At 40.8% G+C, this 17,324-nt stretch overlaps 1 protein-coding gene across 1 annotated transcript in view; it reads right to left on the reverse strand.

The window, feature by feature from the left end:
- Window positions 1-17,324, reverse strand: part of PLCZ1 (phospholipase C zeta 1) — a 98,099-nt gene that overhangs the window by 41,250 nt on the left and 39,525 nt on the right. Inside the window, exons 7-8 of the mRNA XM_067558971.1 lie at window positions 1,836-1,946; window positions 1,477-1,508 (exon numbers count right to left, since the gene is read on the reverse strand). Of these exons, the coding sequence (XP_067415072.1) occupies window positions 1,477-1,508; window positions 1,836-1,946 (143 nt within the window). The remainder of the gene's footprint in view (window positions 1-1,476; window positions 1,509-1,835; window positions 1,947-17,324) is intronic.

The raw sequence follows: 17,324 nt of genomic DNA on the forward strand, positions 1-17,324 counted from the left end.
AGTCTTTTGTTTTGTTAAAAGCCAGGACATTGCTCCTGTGTCAGTGGAAAGTTTTCCCATGAATGAGAGCTGACAACTGCAACTCACTGAGAGCTGAAATCACTAAAGGAACTGGCAAATCTCAAAAGACCGACCACCAGCAGGGGGGACTCGGTAAGGTGCTGGGAGCCTGCTGCAGTGGAAGCCTGCAGGTGGCAGGAGCCCACAGTGGTGGGAACCTGCAGGCGGCAGGAACCCACAGCAGTGGGAGCCGGCAGGTGCAGGAGAGGGGACCAGTCAAGCCTGTGCCTGGCCGGTGGCAGAAGCCAGCAGAGGGGACTAGTGGAGCCCGACAACCGAGAGGTGGACAGTGCAACTACGACGGTCAGTAGGGCAGGGGAAAGGAAGGAGGGAGAGGTAAGGGACACACCCCACATACTCATTGTGTTCACGAATTCTGTTTGCACTGTTTTCTCAAACCTGTGCTGTGTTACTTCCTTCCTTTTATTAAAGGTTTACTTTCTACACTCAGACTCCATGCTTGTGAGAGAGGAAGTATTGCCTTTTGGGGGGCACCTAGGAGATAGTGTGTGATTTCCCAGGTGACTTGGTGTATCATTGACAGGAACCCCTAGATATAGAACCTGGCCCTTTGCTGATGCTGGCTCTGCGTGGCAGAAGAGTTACAACAGGAATGAGTAGATTGGGTTCTGTGGCCTGCAGGAGATCAGACTAGATAATTGCAACGGTCTTTTCTGATCTTAAACCTCTTTAGTTGTTAACTGAGCACAATTAAGATGGAAATCAGGAAGTAAACATGGAACTACATGCCATTTTTATAGTGTCACCTTTAAGAGTAAGAGACTGATTTAACAATCTCTTCAGTATCTTGATAAATGAGAAAGCAACATTTCTGCCTATCTATAGCACTTTAAATACTTTTTATTGTAGCCTCAAGTCTACCTACTCCAGTGCATAAAAACAGAACACAGAAAATTAGGTGAATGAGGTTCTTTAAATCCTCTTTAAAACTGTTTGGTCTGATGGGGAGTGGTGCGGGATTTGTAGACAAAGAGGGATGCCAGGAGAACACTCCCTCTCTCTGTCCTCATTAAAAAGCCCGTAGAACCCCAATTCTCTTTGTGCAGTGCAATGTGAACAGCCTGAAATCTTGTCTGTTGGAGCCCCTAGTTGGTGAGAACAATGACCAGACTAAGCACAAGGTTAGAATGGAAAAGTTCAGGGAAAGTAAAATTTGACATGAGGGAATTGAGAAGGACTGCATTTGAACTGGACGCCAAAATATGCTGTCTCTTGTCTGGAGGCATTACCTGAGAGAGGAAACCTAAGGAGTCATGTATTGAAAAATACTTTTTAAAAGATCATAGAAGACTAGTGTTGGAAGGGACTTCAGGAGGTCATCTAGTCCAAGCCCCTGCTCAAAGCAGGACCAACTCAAACTAAATCATCCCAACCAGGGCTTTGTCAAGCCACAACTTAAAAACCAATAACGTTGGAGATTCCACCACCTCCCTAGGTAACCCATTCCAGTGCTTTACCAGCCTCCTAGTGAAAAAAATAGATATTTTATTTTAACATAAATTTGTCATTTTAAAGCCTACCCTTTAAATGTTGTAAATAATTTGATATCATAAACTACTTAAAAAAAATCTCAACCAAAGAAAACAACCCCCATATTCACCTTGTAATTTCCTATGAGACAGCATACTTTTTACCTTTAGCTTTTTTCGTGGGGGTGGTGAAGTTTTCCTAATTGCACCGCTTCTTTTTAGCACAGGAGACCTTCGTTGTGAGGTCTTGCTTTCATCAAGTTCATCATCTTCAGATTGCCCTACCTCTTCTACAAATTCCCCTATCTGACCATGGCTGTCAAGATCTCTCCTGAGAAGAGTATCTTCAAGTGTTCCAACTTTCTTATTTTTAACCAATATTTTGAATTTTAATGACTGTGGAAACAAGTTAAACAGTAGAAAGCAGAATAATGCATTTAGTAACATATTTTCATATCCAAATATTGCAACACCAACTCTCAAAATGTATTTTATACATGTAGTTTGTTTTAGAATGGTAGGTGCTGAAATAGGTGGGGGGTGATGTTCAGAAACAAGTACTATAGAGTAATGGACAACCAAATACCTTACCAACCAAATTACCTTTCACGACAATATACACATCAGAGAACGAAAAAGCTGAGCAAAACAGACTACACCATACAATATACAGAAGAAAGGTAACAATAGAAATGAAGTTTGCCATGATGCAAAACACACCAATGTGGGAACAATAAGCAATAGTGTTGTCAGAAAAGAAGTGGGTATTCAGCACCCATCTGCCAAAAGAAAGTGATTGTCACAGAGGCACACAGGAGATGACAGGTAAGCAAGAAATAGTTGCTCCATATTGATGCTAAGTACCAGTCAGTGACAACGTAGCCAATAGCAGTACAATAGGTGTGTATGTACAGACGTGAACATAGATAGTATTGGCATTGTTTATTAAGCATCACCTTATTTTTTTAAACACGCACACACACACACACACCTATGAGAACAATGTTTGTTTTTATATCTATGTGGCTACACCACTGGAAGTGGTTTTAGTTAAGGCAGGCAGGAATTTTGGTGCCCTATTTGCACTGCTGTCCTGAAGACCAAGCTATAATCCTGCCATTACTTATTTTTATATGGATATAGGTACAGCAGGATCTTGTTTTTTATCCTATATCTTCAATATAGGAAACTTAATAGAGCTTAGAGCCTTGATACTAAGGAAAGTGTCATTTTTAAAAGTATACAGTACCTAAAAAATTGATAGCTTTATTATTCCAACAGAAAAAACAGACAAAACTTCAGATTACAGAATTTCTACAGATATACAAAATGTACACAGTCAAGTTTTCTATTTCTTTATCAGACAGCAAAAATGGTTTTACTGAATTATTACTTTGGAAGAGGAATGATATTCATTTCTAGGTAAATTACAGCATTTTACTTGATCAGCATGCCAAACTAAAAAATGTAAACTATTAAAAGTCTTTACACATCTTAGTGATTATTATACATTTCCCTCGCTGCCTTGCTAAAATCATTGTATAGAGTTAAAAAAAATAATTTTGACACTGGAGTATCTATTAGTGCAGATGGAGAGTAATTCTGCAGTTAAAAAGGCAACTATTTCATATAATAATAAAGAGTGCTATAGAACAATATTACAGGTCTATTTCTTTTAAGTAAATAAGTAATATAAAAAGAAAGTAGTGAATCTGAGAAGCTGACCACTTCTTCAGATAACCATGAACTAGAATATTTGCATCAATTTGTATTAAATGAAAGAAGGAATTTTGGCAAGGGCAGTAGAGTTATCTCAAGGACCCTTTCTTTGTTTGGCTTTTTTTCCCAGGAAATGTTCATTAGCTGAGTGAAGAATGCAATATTATGTTGCTAATATGATCACAGTTTACATAACAGATTCAAAGTATTTATGAAATTACATTTAGGGACTGATTTTCCAAGGGGCTCAGTATCTACAACTGGAGCCAGAGCTTTCAAAGAATTTTGCTCCCATTTATACACCGAAATAAACTCATCTGATTTTTCAAAGTGCTTAGCATCCAGAAGCTCCCCCTGAGTACAGAAATCACAAGCCGTCCCATCCAAAATACAAATCCTTCCTAGCAGGCAGTCTTCAGCAAAGAATATTGCTGCTCATGGGTCATGTGACAAACAAGAAAACAAGTAGTACTACTAAGAACTGAGGATGGAGCAGAGATCAAAGCATGGCCCAACACCTAAATAAATACTTTGCTTCCTTTTTTAATAAGGGTAATGAGGCGCTTACAGGTTGTGGCAGGGTAGCTAATGGAAATGAGGCTATGGAAGGAGAAATTAACATATCCAAGGTGGAAGTCAAACAGTTTAATTGAACCTACTCAGGGGGGTCTGGATAATCTCCATCCAAGAATATTAAAGGAACTGGCACTTGAAATTGTAAGCCCAATAGCAAAGATTTTTAATAAATCTGTACACTGAGGAGTAGTACCCTATGCCTGGAGAATTCCTAATATGGTACCTATTTTTAAGAAAGGGAAAAAAGTGATCTGGGAAACTACAGGTCTGTAAATTTGACCTCAACTCTATGCACAGTTTTAGATCAAATTTTGAAAGAAAAAGTAGTTAAGGGCATAAAAGTAAATGGTAATTGGGATAAAATGCAACATACTTTTACAAAAGTTAGCTTGTACCAGACTACCATGATCTATTTTTTTGAGAAGATGATAGATTTTTTTTAGACAAAAGAAATGCAGTCTACCTGGATTTCAGTAAGGCATTTAATAGTTCCACATGGGAAATAATTAGTTAAATTGGAGAAGATGGGGATTAATGGGAGAACTGAAAAATGGATACGGAGCTAGTTAAATGGGAGATTACAACAGGTCATACTGAAAGGTGAACTGTTAGGCTAGAGGGAGGTTATTACTGGAGCTCCTCAGGGATCAGTCTTGAGACCAATCTTATTTCACCTTTTTATTACTGAACTTGGCACAAAAAGTGGGAGTGTGGTAATAAAATTTGTGGATGACACAAAGTTGGGAAGTATTTCCAGTATGGAGGAGGACTAGGATAGCATATAAAATCTGGACGACCTTGAAATCTGAATAATAAAAATGGAATGAAATTTAATAGCACAATGCATGCACTTAAGGACTAACAAGAATTTTTGGTATAAGATGGAGACTTATCAGTTGGAAGAGACTGAGGAGAAGAAAGCATTGAGTGTATTGGTTGATCACAGGATGACTATAAGCCACCAGTGTGATGCAGCCATGAAAAAGGCTAATCCTGGGATGCATCAAACAAGGTATTTCCCGTTTAGACAGGGAAGTGTTAGTACCATTATAAAAGGCATGGGTGAAACCTCATCTGAAATAGTGTGTGCAGTTTTGGTTTCCTGTGTTTAAGAAAGATGAACTCAAACAGGAATAGATGCAATGAAGAGCTACTAAAATGATCAGAGGAATGGAAAACCTACCTTATGAGAGGAGACTCAAAGAGCTTGGCTTGTTTAGCTAACCAAATGACAGCTGATGGGTGATATGCATCAGAAGAATAAATACCAGCGAGGGGGAGGAGTTATTTAAGTGCCAGAGTTGACACAAGAACAAATGGATATAAACCAACCATCAATACGTTTAGGCTTGAAATTTGACAATTTGTAACAATCAGAGAAGTGACGTTCTAAAACAGCCTTTCTAGGAGTGTAGTGGGGGCAAAAAAACCTAACTGGCTTCAAGACTGAACATAATGAGTTTATAGAGATGAGACTACTTACAATGGCATGTAGCCGATCTGCAACTGCAGCTAGCAAAAATCCCCAATGGCCGGTGATGGGGCACTAGATGAGGAGGACTCTGCATTTCTACAGAGAATTCTTTCCCAGGCAGGAGAGTCTTGCCAAAATGCTCAGGGTCCAACTGACTGTCATATTTGGGGTTAGAAAGGAATTTCCCCCAGGTCAGTTTGGCAAAGATCTTGGAGGGGTTTCACCTTCCTCTGCAGCATGGGGCATAGGTCACTTGTAGCTTTAAACTAGCATAAATGGTGGATTCTATGTAACTTGAAGTCTTTAAATTATGATTTCAGGACTTCAGTAACGCAGCCAGAGATTATGGGTTTATTACAGGAGTGGGTGGGTGAGGTTCTGTGGCCTGTAGTGTGCTGGAGGTCAGACTAGGTAAACATGATGGTCCATTCTGGCCTTAAAGTCTATGAATCTAAGGCAACAGTAACAGCAGTGGGACTGAGAATAACCATTGCAGGTCAAAAATCACCCAACCTTTGAGCACTGCTGTCAGAGTACAATGATTGCTGCTGAGAACAGAGCACTTTTGAAAATCTAGCCACTTTATTTAGGTGCCTAAATGGGAGCTTTTGGCTACTGAGCTCTTTTAAAAATGTAACCCCTAATAAATATCAGGATAGAAATAGCAAAATAAAAACATTTTGCCCTTGCTTCTCCTCTGTCTGAGTTGATAGAGGCATCACACAGAGGGAGCCTCAGCTAACTATCCTTGGCTCAAGTTAGAGCTGCACAGGAGCAGAGTAATGGAGGTCTGCTCCACCACTTGCATCTCAATCAACCCGTGTCCACATTGTCTCCTTCCTCCCCTTCCAAGGGCATGGAAAAGCAGCTGGTTCAGATGGCTTAACCCACCATGATTCAGCCTCCACAGTACTACAGCTCTCACCATTGCTGCTACCTCTGCTGGATTATCTGGGGGGCTGTCTGCTTGATCTCTTGAATGTCCTGTAGAAGAAAAAGGAACTCCCCACTTCTGCCCCCCAATTTGGAGCAGGTGCCCCATCCTGCGACATGTTATATGAGTATAGCATGGCCACAAGTTCTGATTTCTTCCGATCAGTGCCTGACAGACCTCACTGTGCACACACCTGTTCCAACTGTTTCTTGCTGAGCTTAGATAAGTTTCTTTGCTCAACCTGCCTTTTCCCACTGCCTTATTCGTCTTACATTATTTTTTGTTCTATTTCTTTTACCCAAAATAAACTATCAGAAAACTAATAAATTGCAAGCTTGGACTTTGCTTCTTCACTTTTGAACCCATTACGGTCTACTTAGCAAGTGTTCAGACTGTGAATCTTTGTTTGCTGATATTGCGATACAACTCCTGTAATGAATACACCACTGTGATGTTTTGGGGATCACCCAAACCAGTAAGGGTTTCTGTCACTGCTAGCCTTGTAACTTGGGTGTCTTAATACAGTACTGCTATGGCTTACAGCACTGACACTAGTTGTTAGTCCATAAGCATAAAGGTCACACCAGCCTAGTCACTGCTTGCAGGATGACCCACAACAGCCCTTCCAGCCCTGAGTTCTTAAGACTTCAGTCTTCTCCCCTCTGGTTCATCACCCTCAAAAGTGTGAACACTGTCCCTTGCCCCCAGTTATCAGTTCACTTTGGCAAGCACACACACCACACAGTTTGCACAGCAGAGACCTGCTTGGGTGAAAATAAACAAAAACGTTTTTTTAATTGGATGCTCACAGATTCAAAGATGCAATAGTAAGGAAAAGCAAACACATACAAGTTACACAGAAAATAAACAAAAAGATGCAATCTCTGGCTCCACACTTCCATATTAGATAAATTGCCTTTTTCTAATACAAATTACCTATTGTGTCTGAGAAGTTTCCCAGCATACCCTGTGTAATGAAAAGGATGCAATGCTTCATGGCCAGCTTCTTGCTTAAAGGTTGCGCCTCAGTTTCTGGATAATATCCTTAGACACAAGATAGTTTTTAAAAAGGCTTTTTCTTTCTTTTCTGGTCTTTTTTTTCCTGGCATGATGACTCATCGGTAGTCAGAGGGGAGGGAATTCCCCATTACCTCAATGTCTTCCTATATATCTGTAATGGCCCATCATTTGTCTTTTCCTGGGTTATACCATGGGTCATTACTTGAGTCTGATTTTGTGTAAACACCAGTGTGAAACAGGAATTCTAGCCTTATGACTGCCCAATATAGAATGACTCCACAAGTTTTCCCACATCAGCCCCACAGAGTCTAATCTTCATTTAAGAGAAGATAATGTAATAATCTCTACAATAAAATGGTCATCTTATAACAGTCATTTATCTTTACCTGTGTACATAGTGAATTGATACAGAGCAATAGGATTTAGTTAACTCCTTAGACAACATAAACACAGAGTCACATAACTACATCATTTTTTTCACATGAAGTAGCAAAAAATTCAGCATTTATATTAATATTGTGCTGGGAAGGTTGTGAAAACATATAAATACTTAAACATTACATAACAGATCAGTGAATTTACCTGTGATGCAAACAGTGTATTATTAAGATACCCATTAAGAAATACAAAGTGTGCAGAAAAAGAAACATCATTTACACAAAATGTAGCATTAAGGTAGCAAATACTGGAGTTATAATTAAGGTGGAAATGGCCATTCCAACTTTCAGTTGCTGACACTTCCCTTTTCAACAGGGGCCTCTCTTTTGTAGTATCAAGTTGTCGGAGTGCCAGTGGATGAGATACCACATTCTTAATGTTTACCATCCATGCTATAGTGCAGGGGTGGCCAAACTGTGTCTCGTGAGCTGCATCTGGTTCTTTTACAGTTAACGTGCAGCTCACAGAGCCCCCATCTCCCCCCCAAGCCTCGCCCATTCTTCAGTGTCCTACCAGACTGCGGTGGGGAGCTTGGAACTTCTGCCCTGCAGCAGGGTGGCGTAGCTAGAGGATTCTGCCCAGCAGGGAGGGAGGTTTCAGGGGGTCAGTAAGTTTGCCCACCACTACTCTAGAGTAAGGTTTGATGTAGTCTTCCCACATGGGTAACTCAGAATAAAGGTTAACATTGCCTCAATGACTTATTGATGCACCTTGTTTCTTGTAAATACAGTATTTTTTAGCGGAATTTGAATGTGTGTAGTATTGCTGATATTTCTGCAGAGTTCTGAATTTTCCACCATATATTAGTATTTCTAGCTATTTAAAAACTATAGTATGCACTTTTGGTCATCTGTTTGTTCAAATGTTTATAAAAGAGATTTCATTTCATAGGTCAAAAAGAGAATTGTCATGCTTGTATATATTGAAACTGTACTAGTTTACTTCACCTTGTACATAATGTGGCTCTAAGTGAAAAAACTGAACCCAAACTTAAACTTTGGTATTGTGACTAGTGGCTTCTTAATAATAGAGGGTCATATTTTGCCATCACAGAAGGCAATGGAGGTTTGTTTATAGACTGATGGCACAGTATGGCCCAGAATTAGGAAGCTCTTTTCCATAGGCACACATATTCTGAAATATCTTGGTAGGATGGTAGTTTCATCTTATCAAAGAGAAATTATAATATTCATGTTGGTTTCAGACAGAGTTACAGAAGGTCCATGGGGTCAAAAAGAGGTTTGGTACAGTATTTTTCAAGACCACCACAAAATACTAAAACCAAAATCATCAATTGCAAAAGATATGACCTCTTTTAAGTCTAAGTTTCAAGTCAAGCCTTCATACTGGGCGGAAAAGGAACAACAATGCAAAGTGGCAAAAATGGAGTAATGTATATGCAGCTTGAGTATTTTATTTAGACCATCCTTACATATACACTTTATTTGCATATCTTCATCTGCATGTTTGAAACTACACAATAAGAGAATATATTCTATATTTTAAATATTTTAAAAGTAAATTTTACATAAAATTCACCTAAAATTTACAACAATAATAGTACAGGCTGTGAAATAGGGGTACAAATATTAATTTAGAAATCTTTGGTCAATAAAAATGTATTTAAAGCCCCACTTTTCTACCAGCATATGTGCCATGTAATGTTTGTTTCTGTGCACATTAAACAAAAAGCCAGTTGACAACTTTTCTACAATTTACTCCATAGCACGTAGCATTCATCAATATAGATTATTTGCCACACAACAAAATTCTTGCCTATTATGTGCTGGAGGGATTTTGAGACTAGCACTAGTTTAAATCTCCAGACATAAAAAGTTCAAACAAATTATTTAAATAAGTAAATCAGCAAAAATAGCTCCAGTAGTAAAATGTACTTTAATTCAGGTAATGTTGAGCCCAGAGTGTGATGCATGTCAGAAAAACTAAAGAATCACTAGACTCAGCACAAAGTCCCAGGCACATTGGCAAAAATAAGATACTGCCTTCCTGATTGTCACAGGTTCAGCAAGGTCAATAGTCAGATCACAGAAGGGTGGAAGACAAATCCTGGAGCTGTAAAGGAGGACTGAGAGGAGAAGGGGGAAAGTGAAAAGCACAATCTTCTTGCATATACCTAGTTTTTTAAACTTAGTATGCGATCTTTTATTTTTAAGAATGGCAGAAATTCTCTGCCTCCAAGGTAACTTTACAATTGGTTGATACTAACCCTTTTCCTTCACATTTCCCAAATCGTTAGACAATAGAGAAAAGTAAAGTGTATAGAGATTGAACAAACATAGGTGCTTGGAAAAAAGAAAATAAAGTCCTGGAAAGAGAGGCTTACTCACCTAGTGCAGTAACTGACATTCTTCGAGATGTGTGTCCCTGTGGGTGTTCCACTTTAAGTGTCGTTGCATCCCACATCCTTGATTGGAGATCTTTTCAGCAGCACTCATCCGGGTCACGCGTGCACAGCTCCCGTCTTGCAACACCGTTCGCATGTCTTCTGGAGTGCATGCGACCCGACCCCCCTCTGTTCCTTCTCTACCATCGAGTCTCATGCTAGAACTCTGAAGTAGAGGGGAGGAGGGTGGGTAGTGGAGCATCCACAGGGACATACATCTCGAAGAACATCAGTTACTGCACTAGGTGAGTTAACCCTCTTTTCTTCTTCAAGTAATGTCCCTTTGGGTGCTCCACTTTAGGTGACTATAAAACAGTGCCCCATGTTTGGTGGAAGGACTTCGGTGTTAGTTGTTTTGGACAGATGAGAGTACAGTTAGACTTAATGCAGCACCCCTAGTAGATGCATGATCAATTGCATAATGTCTTGTGAAAGTATGTGCTGAGGCCCATGTTGCTGCCTTGCATATGTTCATGATAGGAACATTATTCAGGAACACTATGGAAATGGACATTGCTCTTGTTGAGTGAGCTCAAGTTTCTGAGGGAGCTTCTAAGTTTTTCTGTGTATAGCATAGCTGGATACATCCCGTTATACATTTGGATAGCCTTTGGCTAGGTATGGCTTTGCGTTGTGTGCGTTCTGCAACTGACATGAAAAGCTTATCTGATCTTCTAAATGTTTTTGTTCTTTCTAGTTAAAATGCTACTACCCATCTGACATCCAGAGTGTGGAATGCTGCTTCCTGTGCATTAGTATGTGGTTTTGGATAAAAGGTAGGTAAATGAATAGGTTGGTTAATATGGAAATCTGACATTATTTTTGGTAAGAATTTTGGTAAGAATTTTGGGTGAGTGATCTGATCTTTATGAAATATCATGTATGGTGGGAGGACCATGAGTGTGCTAATCTCCCCTACACATCAGGCTGATGTGATGGCTACTCGGAATGATACTTTCATAAACATAAGGAGAAGTGAGCATATTGCTAAGGTTTCAAATGGTATCCTAATAATGGCCCTTAGTACTAGGTTTAGGTCCCATGGCATTATGGGGGCATGTATGTCTGGGAATATTCTTTGTAGCCCTGCTAGGAATCGTTTTACCATTGGGTGAGTGAATACTGTTCTGTTATTGATCTTGTCGTGAAAGACCGTAATTACTGCTAGATGAACCTTTAAAGAGATAATTGATAGACCTGATTTTTTTAGTTCTAGGATATATTCAAGGATAACTGGAATGGATGAGGATGTCCCCAAGATTTGTTTTTCTTTGCACCATGAGCCAAATCTGTGCCATTTTTGCAGGTAGGTTTTTCTCATTGTTGGTTTTCTACTATTTAGTAGTATCTGTCTAACTTGTTCTGAGCATTCTAACTCACCAGGGCAGAACCAGTTAGGAACCATGCCGTTAGATGTAGCTTCTGTATTTTGGGATAGTAAACCTGACCACCATCCTGGGAAAGGAGATCATGTATTGGAGGCAGTGACACTGGTTTGTGTGTTGACATGTTCAGGAGATCTGAAAACTACATCTGCCTGGGCCAAGCTGGTGTTATCATTCTCGCTGTCACCTTGTTGACCCTGATTTTGTGGATGGTCTTGGGTAACACTGGCATGGGTGGGAAAGCATACAGGAACCCCTTGCTCCAGATGAGTAACAAGACATTGCCCATCGACCTGGTCCCAGTCCCACTCTTGAGCAGAAAGGATTATATTTGCGGTTTTGTTTTGTGGCAAAAAGATCAATGGTTGAATGGCCCCACTGACGAAAAATGTTTTCAGGACTTTGTTGTTCAGCTCCCACTCGTCAGTATGTCCAAAGTGTCTGCTGAGGCTGTCTGCGGTGGTGTTCTGGCTTCCAGGTAGGTAGGCCGCTGATATGTTGATGTTGTGCTCTATACACCAGTTCCATAGCTTTATTGATTCACTGCATAGGGAGTGGAATCTTGCTCCTCCCTCACGGTTGATATAAAACATGCATGCTATGTTGTCTGTCATTATCTTTATTGACCTGCCTCTTATTAATGGCAGAAAACGACAACAGGTGTTGCGCACTGCCTGGAGCACTAAGATGTTTATGTGCAGACTGGTTTCAGTTTTTGATCATCTCTCCTGTATTGTATAGTTGTGCAGATGCGCTTTTCACCCTAGCAGTGACGCATCTGTGGTAATCATAATCGATGGTGTAGGCTGTGAGAATTGGATGCCCGACATATTGTTTTCTTGGATCCACCATAGTAGGGAATCTTTGACCTTGTTTGGCATCATCAACACTTTGTTTACACTGTGTCTATTTGGTCTGTAGACCGAAGAAAGCCATACATGAAGACATCGCATATGTAGTCCGTGTACTGGACCACGAATGTTGTAGCTGCCATCTGTCCCAGGAGCTGTAAAGCAATGCGTACTGTGACTGTTGGACTGTTTCTTACTAGTAGTATTAGGTCTGTAATGGCCTTGAATCTGGGCATTGGTAATGATTCCCTGGCTATTACCGAGTTCAAGTCTGCTCCTATGAACTCCAACTGCTATGTTGGGTTCAGAGTGGACTTTTATCTTGAGTCCGAGTTTTTGAAACAGTGTTCTGGTTTGGCCAGTAGCTTGTCTGGCCAGGGTTTCACTGGGTGCCTTTATTGGACAGTCCTCTAGGTATGGGAAGATTGTGATTCCCTGTCTCCTCAGATGTGCCGCAAGTACTGCAAGCATTTTGGAGAAGACTGTTGGTGCCATAGAGAGGCCAAATGGTAGTACCTGGTATTGGTAATGGTTGCCAGACACAGTAAATCTTAGGAAATGTCTCTGTGTGGGGTAGATAGTGATATGGAAATAAGCATCCTGAAGGTCGAGGGCTGAGAACCAGTCCACTTTCTGCAGTACTGGTATTATGGTAGATAGTGTGACCATCTTGAATTTTTGTCACCTCACAAATTTGTTTAATGCCCTCAGATCTAGTATGGGTCTCCATCTTCCATTCTTTTTCTGTACAAAGTAGTGGAAATAGAACTCCTTCCATCTGTGCTGTAACGGTACATACTCTATTGCTCCTAGTTGAAGGAGACAACGAGTTTCCTGATGGAGTATTTGCACATGAGATGGGTCCCTCAAAAGGGATGGGGAAGGGTTGTGGGTAGGAGGGATGGTTGTGAATGGAATCATGTATCCTGATTTGATGATTTCTAAGACCTATTTGTCTGTTGTGATTGCTGACCAATTGTGGTGGAATTTTCGGAGGCAGAATTGGAAGATTCTCGTCAATGATGCTGGCACTGTTTGCTGAGTTGGGTTTCTCAGACCTTCAACCAAATTCTTAACAGCTGTTTAGAAGATGTTGGTTGCACAGTTGAAGGTTCTTGCTGAGGCTGTCTGCATCTCTGCGTTCTTTGGTTCCCTCTTTGTGCTTCATATTGTCTGTACTGTGAATGAAAAGAGTATCTCCGGGTATATGGTTGAAATCTATGTTGTTTCCTCTTTGTTCCAGGTGTATATATGCCTAGAATTCGAAGCATTGCCCTGGAATTTTTCACAGAGTAAAAGACTTCATCGGTGTTTTCTGTGAAAAGCTGGGCCTTATCAAATGGGAGGTCTTCTATTTTCATTTGTAGGTCCTGGAAGGCCTGTCAAGTGGAGCCAAGAAGCCTTGTGCATAACTGTGGCCATGGCTGTTGTTCTGGCCTCTGTATCAGCTACATCTAGTTAAGCCTGTAGCAATGTTCTAGCTACAAGTTGTCCTTCATTAAATAATTATTTGAATTATTCTCTTTTGTTCTCCGGTATGCCATTGGTAAATTGTGATAATTTTTCAGAAACGCTGTGGTCGCAGTTGGAAAGTAAGGCTGCCTAATTCGATACTCTCATTAATAAAGTGGAAGATAACCAGTGAATTTGGAGATGGATGGGTGAATAGAAACTCAGTCACCTGGGCAGGGACATAGTATTTCCTATCATTTCTTCTATTAGTAGGTGGGATGGTCGCTGGTATCTGCCATATGGTATTAGCCGGTTCCATCAATGCTTCATCCATAGGAAGTGAAATTTTTGATGATGTTGCTGTATGTAGAATCTTCAGCAACTTATGGTATGACTCTGTGACCTCTTCCAGGGGAATCTCTAGATCCTGTGTGACTTTCTTGAAGAGGTCATTGAATTGTTTGGGATCATCTACTGTTATAGCTGTAAGAGGAATTACAGTTTTGTCCGGTCAGGATAAGGAGTCATGTGTGGGAGGAGATGTTTTGTTTCCTGCTCCACGCTTGTGTCACCTACCTGTACTTCTTCCACTGTTTTTCTTGATGCAGCTGGAGGTGAATGCCTAGATGATTTTGCTCTGCTTGTATGGGAGCTGGGTGGTTTGCTGTATGCCTTGGAATAGGATGATCAGGCATCCCAATTATGCCATTGCATATGATATGGCATAGGAGGATCAAGCCATAGTGGACCATAGCAGGGGTATGCCTTGTTTCCTCTGTGAATGGCATACTCGGCTGCCTCAATTGATGGTCTGGAGGGGGAGGAGTGCTCTGATGAAAATTGGGCTTCCTCTGCTTCACTGTCTTCTCCCCTGAGAATGCGCACTGGGGAGAATGCTTCATCGTGCACAAATCACTACTATAGATGATTGTAAGGACAACATCAGTATCAACTCTATCTGGTGGTGTTGTTTGCACTTTTTCTTTAAGGATGTTACCGGTGTCCGTGCCGCTCTTCTCATTGGCTCCGTAGTGCTGGTCGGTGCTGTGATCAGCACCTTGGTGGTTGTCGGTGCTGTCATTGATTCTGGTGTCGATGTTGGTGCCATGGTCATTCTTGGTACCATGCTTTTCTTCAATGCTGCACTCCATGCCATGGCTTCTAATGATGCCGTAGTCATTGCCTTTGACTGTTGGTCCAATGGCTTCTGCAACGTATCCTTCTTCAGTGATGTGTCGGAGGAGGACCATTTTTGTTTGTCTCTTGACTCCTCACCCAGACATTTCAAGTCTGTAGGTGACGCTGATTGTGTTGTACCTGAGGAACCTGTTGCCTCTTTGGTTCTGTGTGAAGAGGACAGCCTCTTAGGTGAAGGCATTTTCTTTAGCATAGTAGTGGCAGGAGGCGATGAGCCTCTCTTCCTTGGGGTGCATTCAGAGTTCTCTGAGGAAGACTTGTCCAGCTCTGGGTCAGAGGAGGGTCTGAGGGATTTCTCCATAAGTATGAGTTTTAACCTCAGATCCCTTTCTCTCCTAGACCTGGCTTTAAGATTCTTACAATGAGTATACTTTTGTGGCGCATATGTTTCACCCAGGTAGAGTACACATTGTGAATGTCCATCTGACGCTGGCATGGCATCTCTACATGAGGTGCATCTTTTAAATCCCGCAGAGCCTGGCATGTCTTATGCCTCTATCCTATTCTATTAGGAGAAAAAAATAAAAATTTTAACTTTTTTTTTAAGGGAAAGGTAGGAGAACAACTGACTAAAACTAACTTAATTACGACTAAACTAAACTATTTTCTAATATTATTCTAGGTAAGATGAGTGAAATTGTAGCTGCTGTTATTGCTCCATCTCGGACCATGGATGGTTGAGAAGGAACTGAGGGGGTCGGGTCAGAAGATGAGCCAGAAGACACGCCAGTGGCACTGAGAGATGGAAGCTGTGCACACGCGACCCGGATGAGTACTGCTGAAAAGATCTCTGATCAAGGACATGAGACGCAATGACACCTAAAGTGGAGCACCCACAGAGACATCACTCGAAGACAAACCTAGCTTAATAATGCAGTTTAAAAATGGCGATTTTCTAGTTCAAGCATAACTTTGATCACTTCAATATTGATTAAAGGTGAAGAATAAGCTTCTTTTGGGAAGTTATAACATATGGGAACAATTAAGATACCCCTTCATAAAATTCAGCATAAATAAAAACATTAAAATTATGGTGCTGAAATAATCCTTATAAAATGTCAATGTAATTAAGTATACTGGCCCTTTAAGATCAGGCTACCCCATTACAGTAATTCTGGAGCAAAGGAAGGCCTGGGAAATTGCAGAGACGGTGCTGGGAGAGAGGAAATGGTCCTGGGGAGGGATAATTTATCTTCTGGGGGAAAAACAACTTACTATTTATTTAAAGGCCCTGGACTAGAAGCTTGTGGTGCAGGGTGGGACAAAGCTCCCCCTCCATCCTATATTATTAATCAATAAATTAACCAAAAGACACCTTGGGATGGGAAGACTGGCACAAAAGGCTCCCTGCTCTCACGGTGAAATGGGAAAAAATAGAGAGGGTCTATTTGCCAGTGGACTGTCAACCCCCTAGTTATCTAGGGTTTTCAGAACCCAAAGCAGTGGTAACTTAACTATTTCCCCTCCAAGAGATGTCAGGAATAAATAAATGAGGACACAGCTCCTCCATCTGATAATTGATTGCCACAAACAAGAGTGCTTTTACCTAAAATTACTTTTTTATTAGGTCTTAAGCACACACATATATATACTGTAGCAGCTGGGTTACAGCATCCAAACATTTATATTTACCTAAATTCTGAAATGGTTTTGAGGAATTAGCAGACAGCCTTCCAGGGGCCCTCCTTCCATCCAGTTGCTGGGGAGTTTAGGTGCCAGATCCTTGCCCAAATAAAAGCTTCCTCAGACTGCTCCAAAGCACACTTTCTAACAAAACTCTTTATAGATTTTCTCTGGACAAAGCACATAACTCATAATAACCCCTAATAGGCTAACAATTTCCCTAGCAACAGCCAATAACAATTCATTATTTTCCTTATCAGCAAATCAGCTTCAGCAAAGAAAATTTACAAACACAGACAACCAGAATCAAGGTCAGTTTTCCACATCTCCCCTCCTTCTCATGAATCTGTCCTTTCACTTTATCTATCCCAGTAAGATTGCAGCTTGCAGCTGTTTTTGTTCTGTCTTCCTAAGCAAGGCCCAATTATTTTTAGGTGGTATCCTTGCTTCCAGTTTATAGGGAACTAAGGGCACAAAATAGTTGCAAGTTTTGTCAAATCCAGTTCTCTCCCAATACCCTCCTATTCCCCAGAGGAAAAGGCATGATGCAGCATCTTCTTTCCAGGCTGTGGAAGAGGGATGGAAAACCATCACCCAACCCCGTCCAGGAAACACTGGAAGGAAGGATTTTGCTACTAAGGTTTTGTGTTTGAGATAACTTTATTTTGACAAATATTTGTGGTCAGCTCAGCTAGAACTGG

This window comes from Emydura macquarii, unplaced genomic scaffold (assembly GCF_026122565.2).
Source record: "Emydura macquarii macquarii isolate MOO-44397 ecotype Brisbane River unplaced genomic scaffold, CSIRO-AGI_Emac_v2 contig_2205, whole genome shotgun sequence".
Classification (NCBI taxonomy): Eukaryota; Metazoa; Chordata; order Testudines; family Chelidae; genus Emydura; species Emydura macquarii.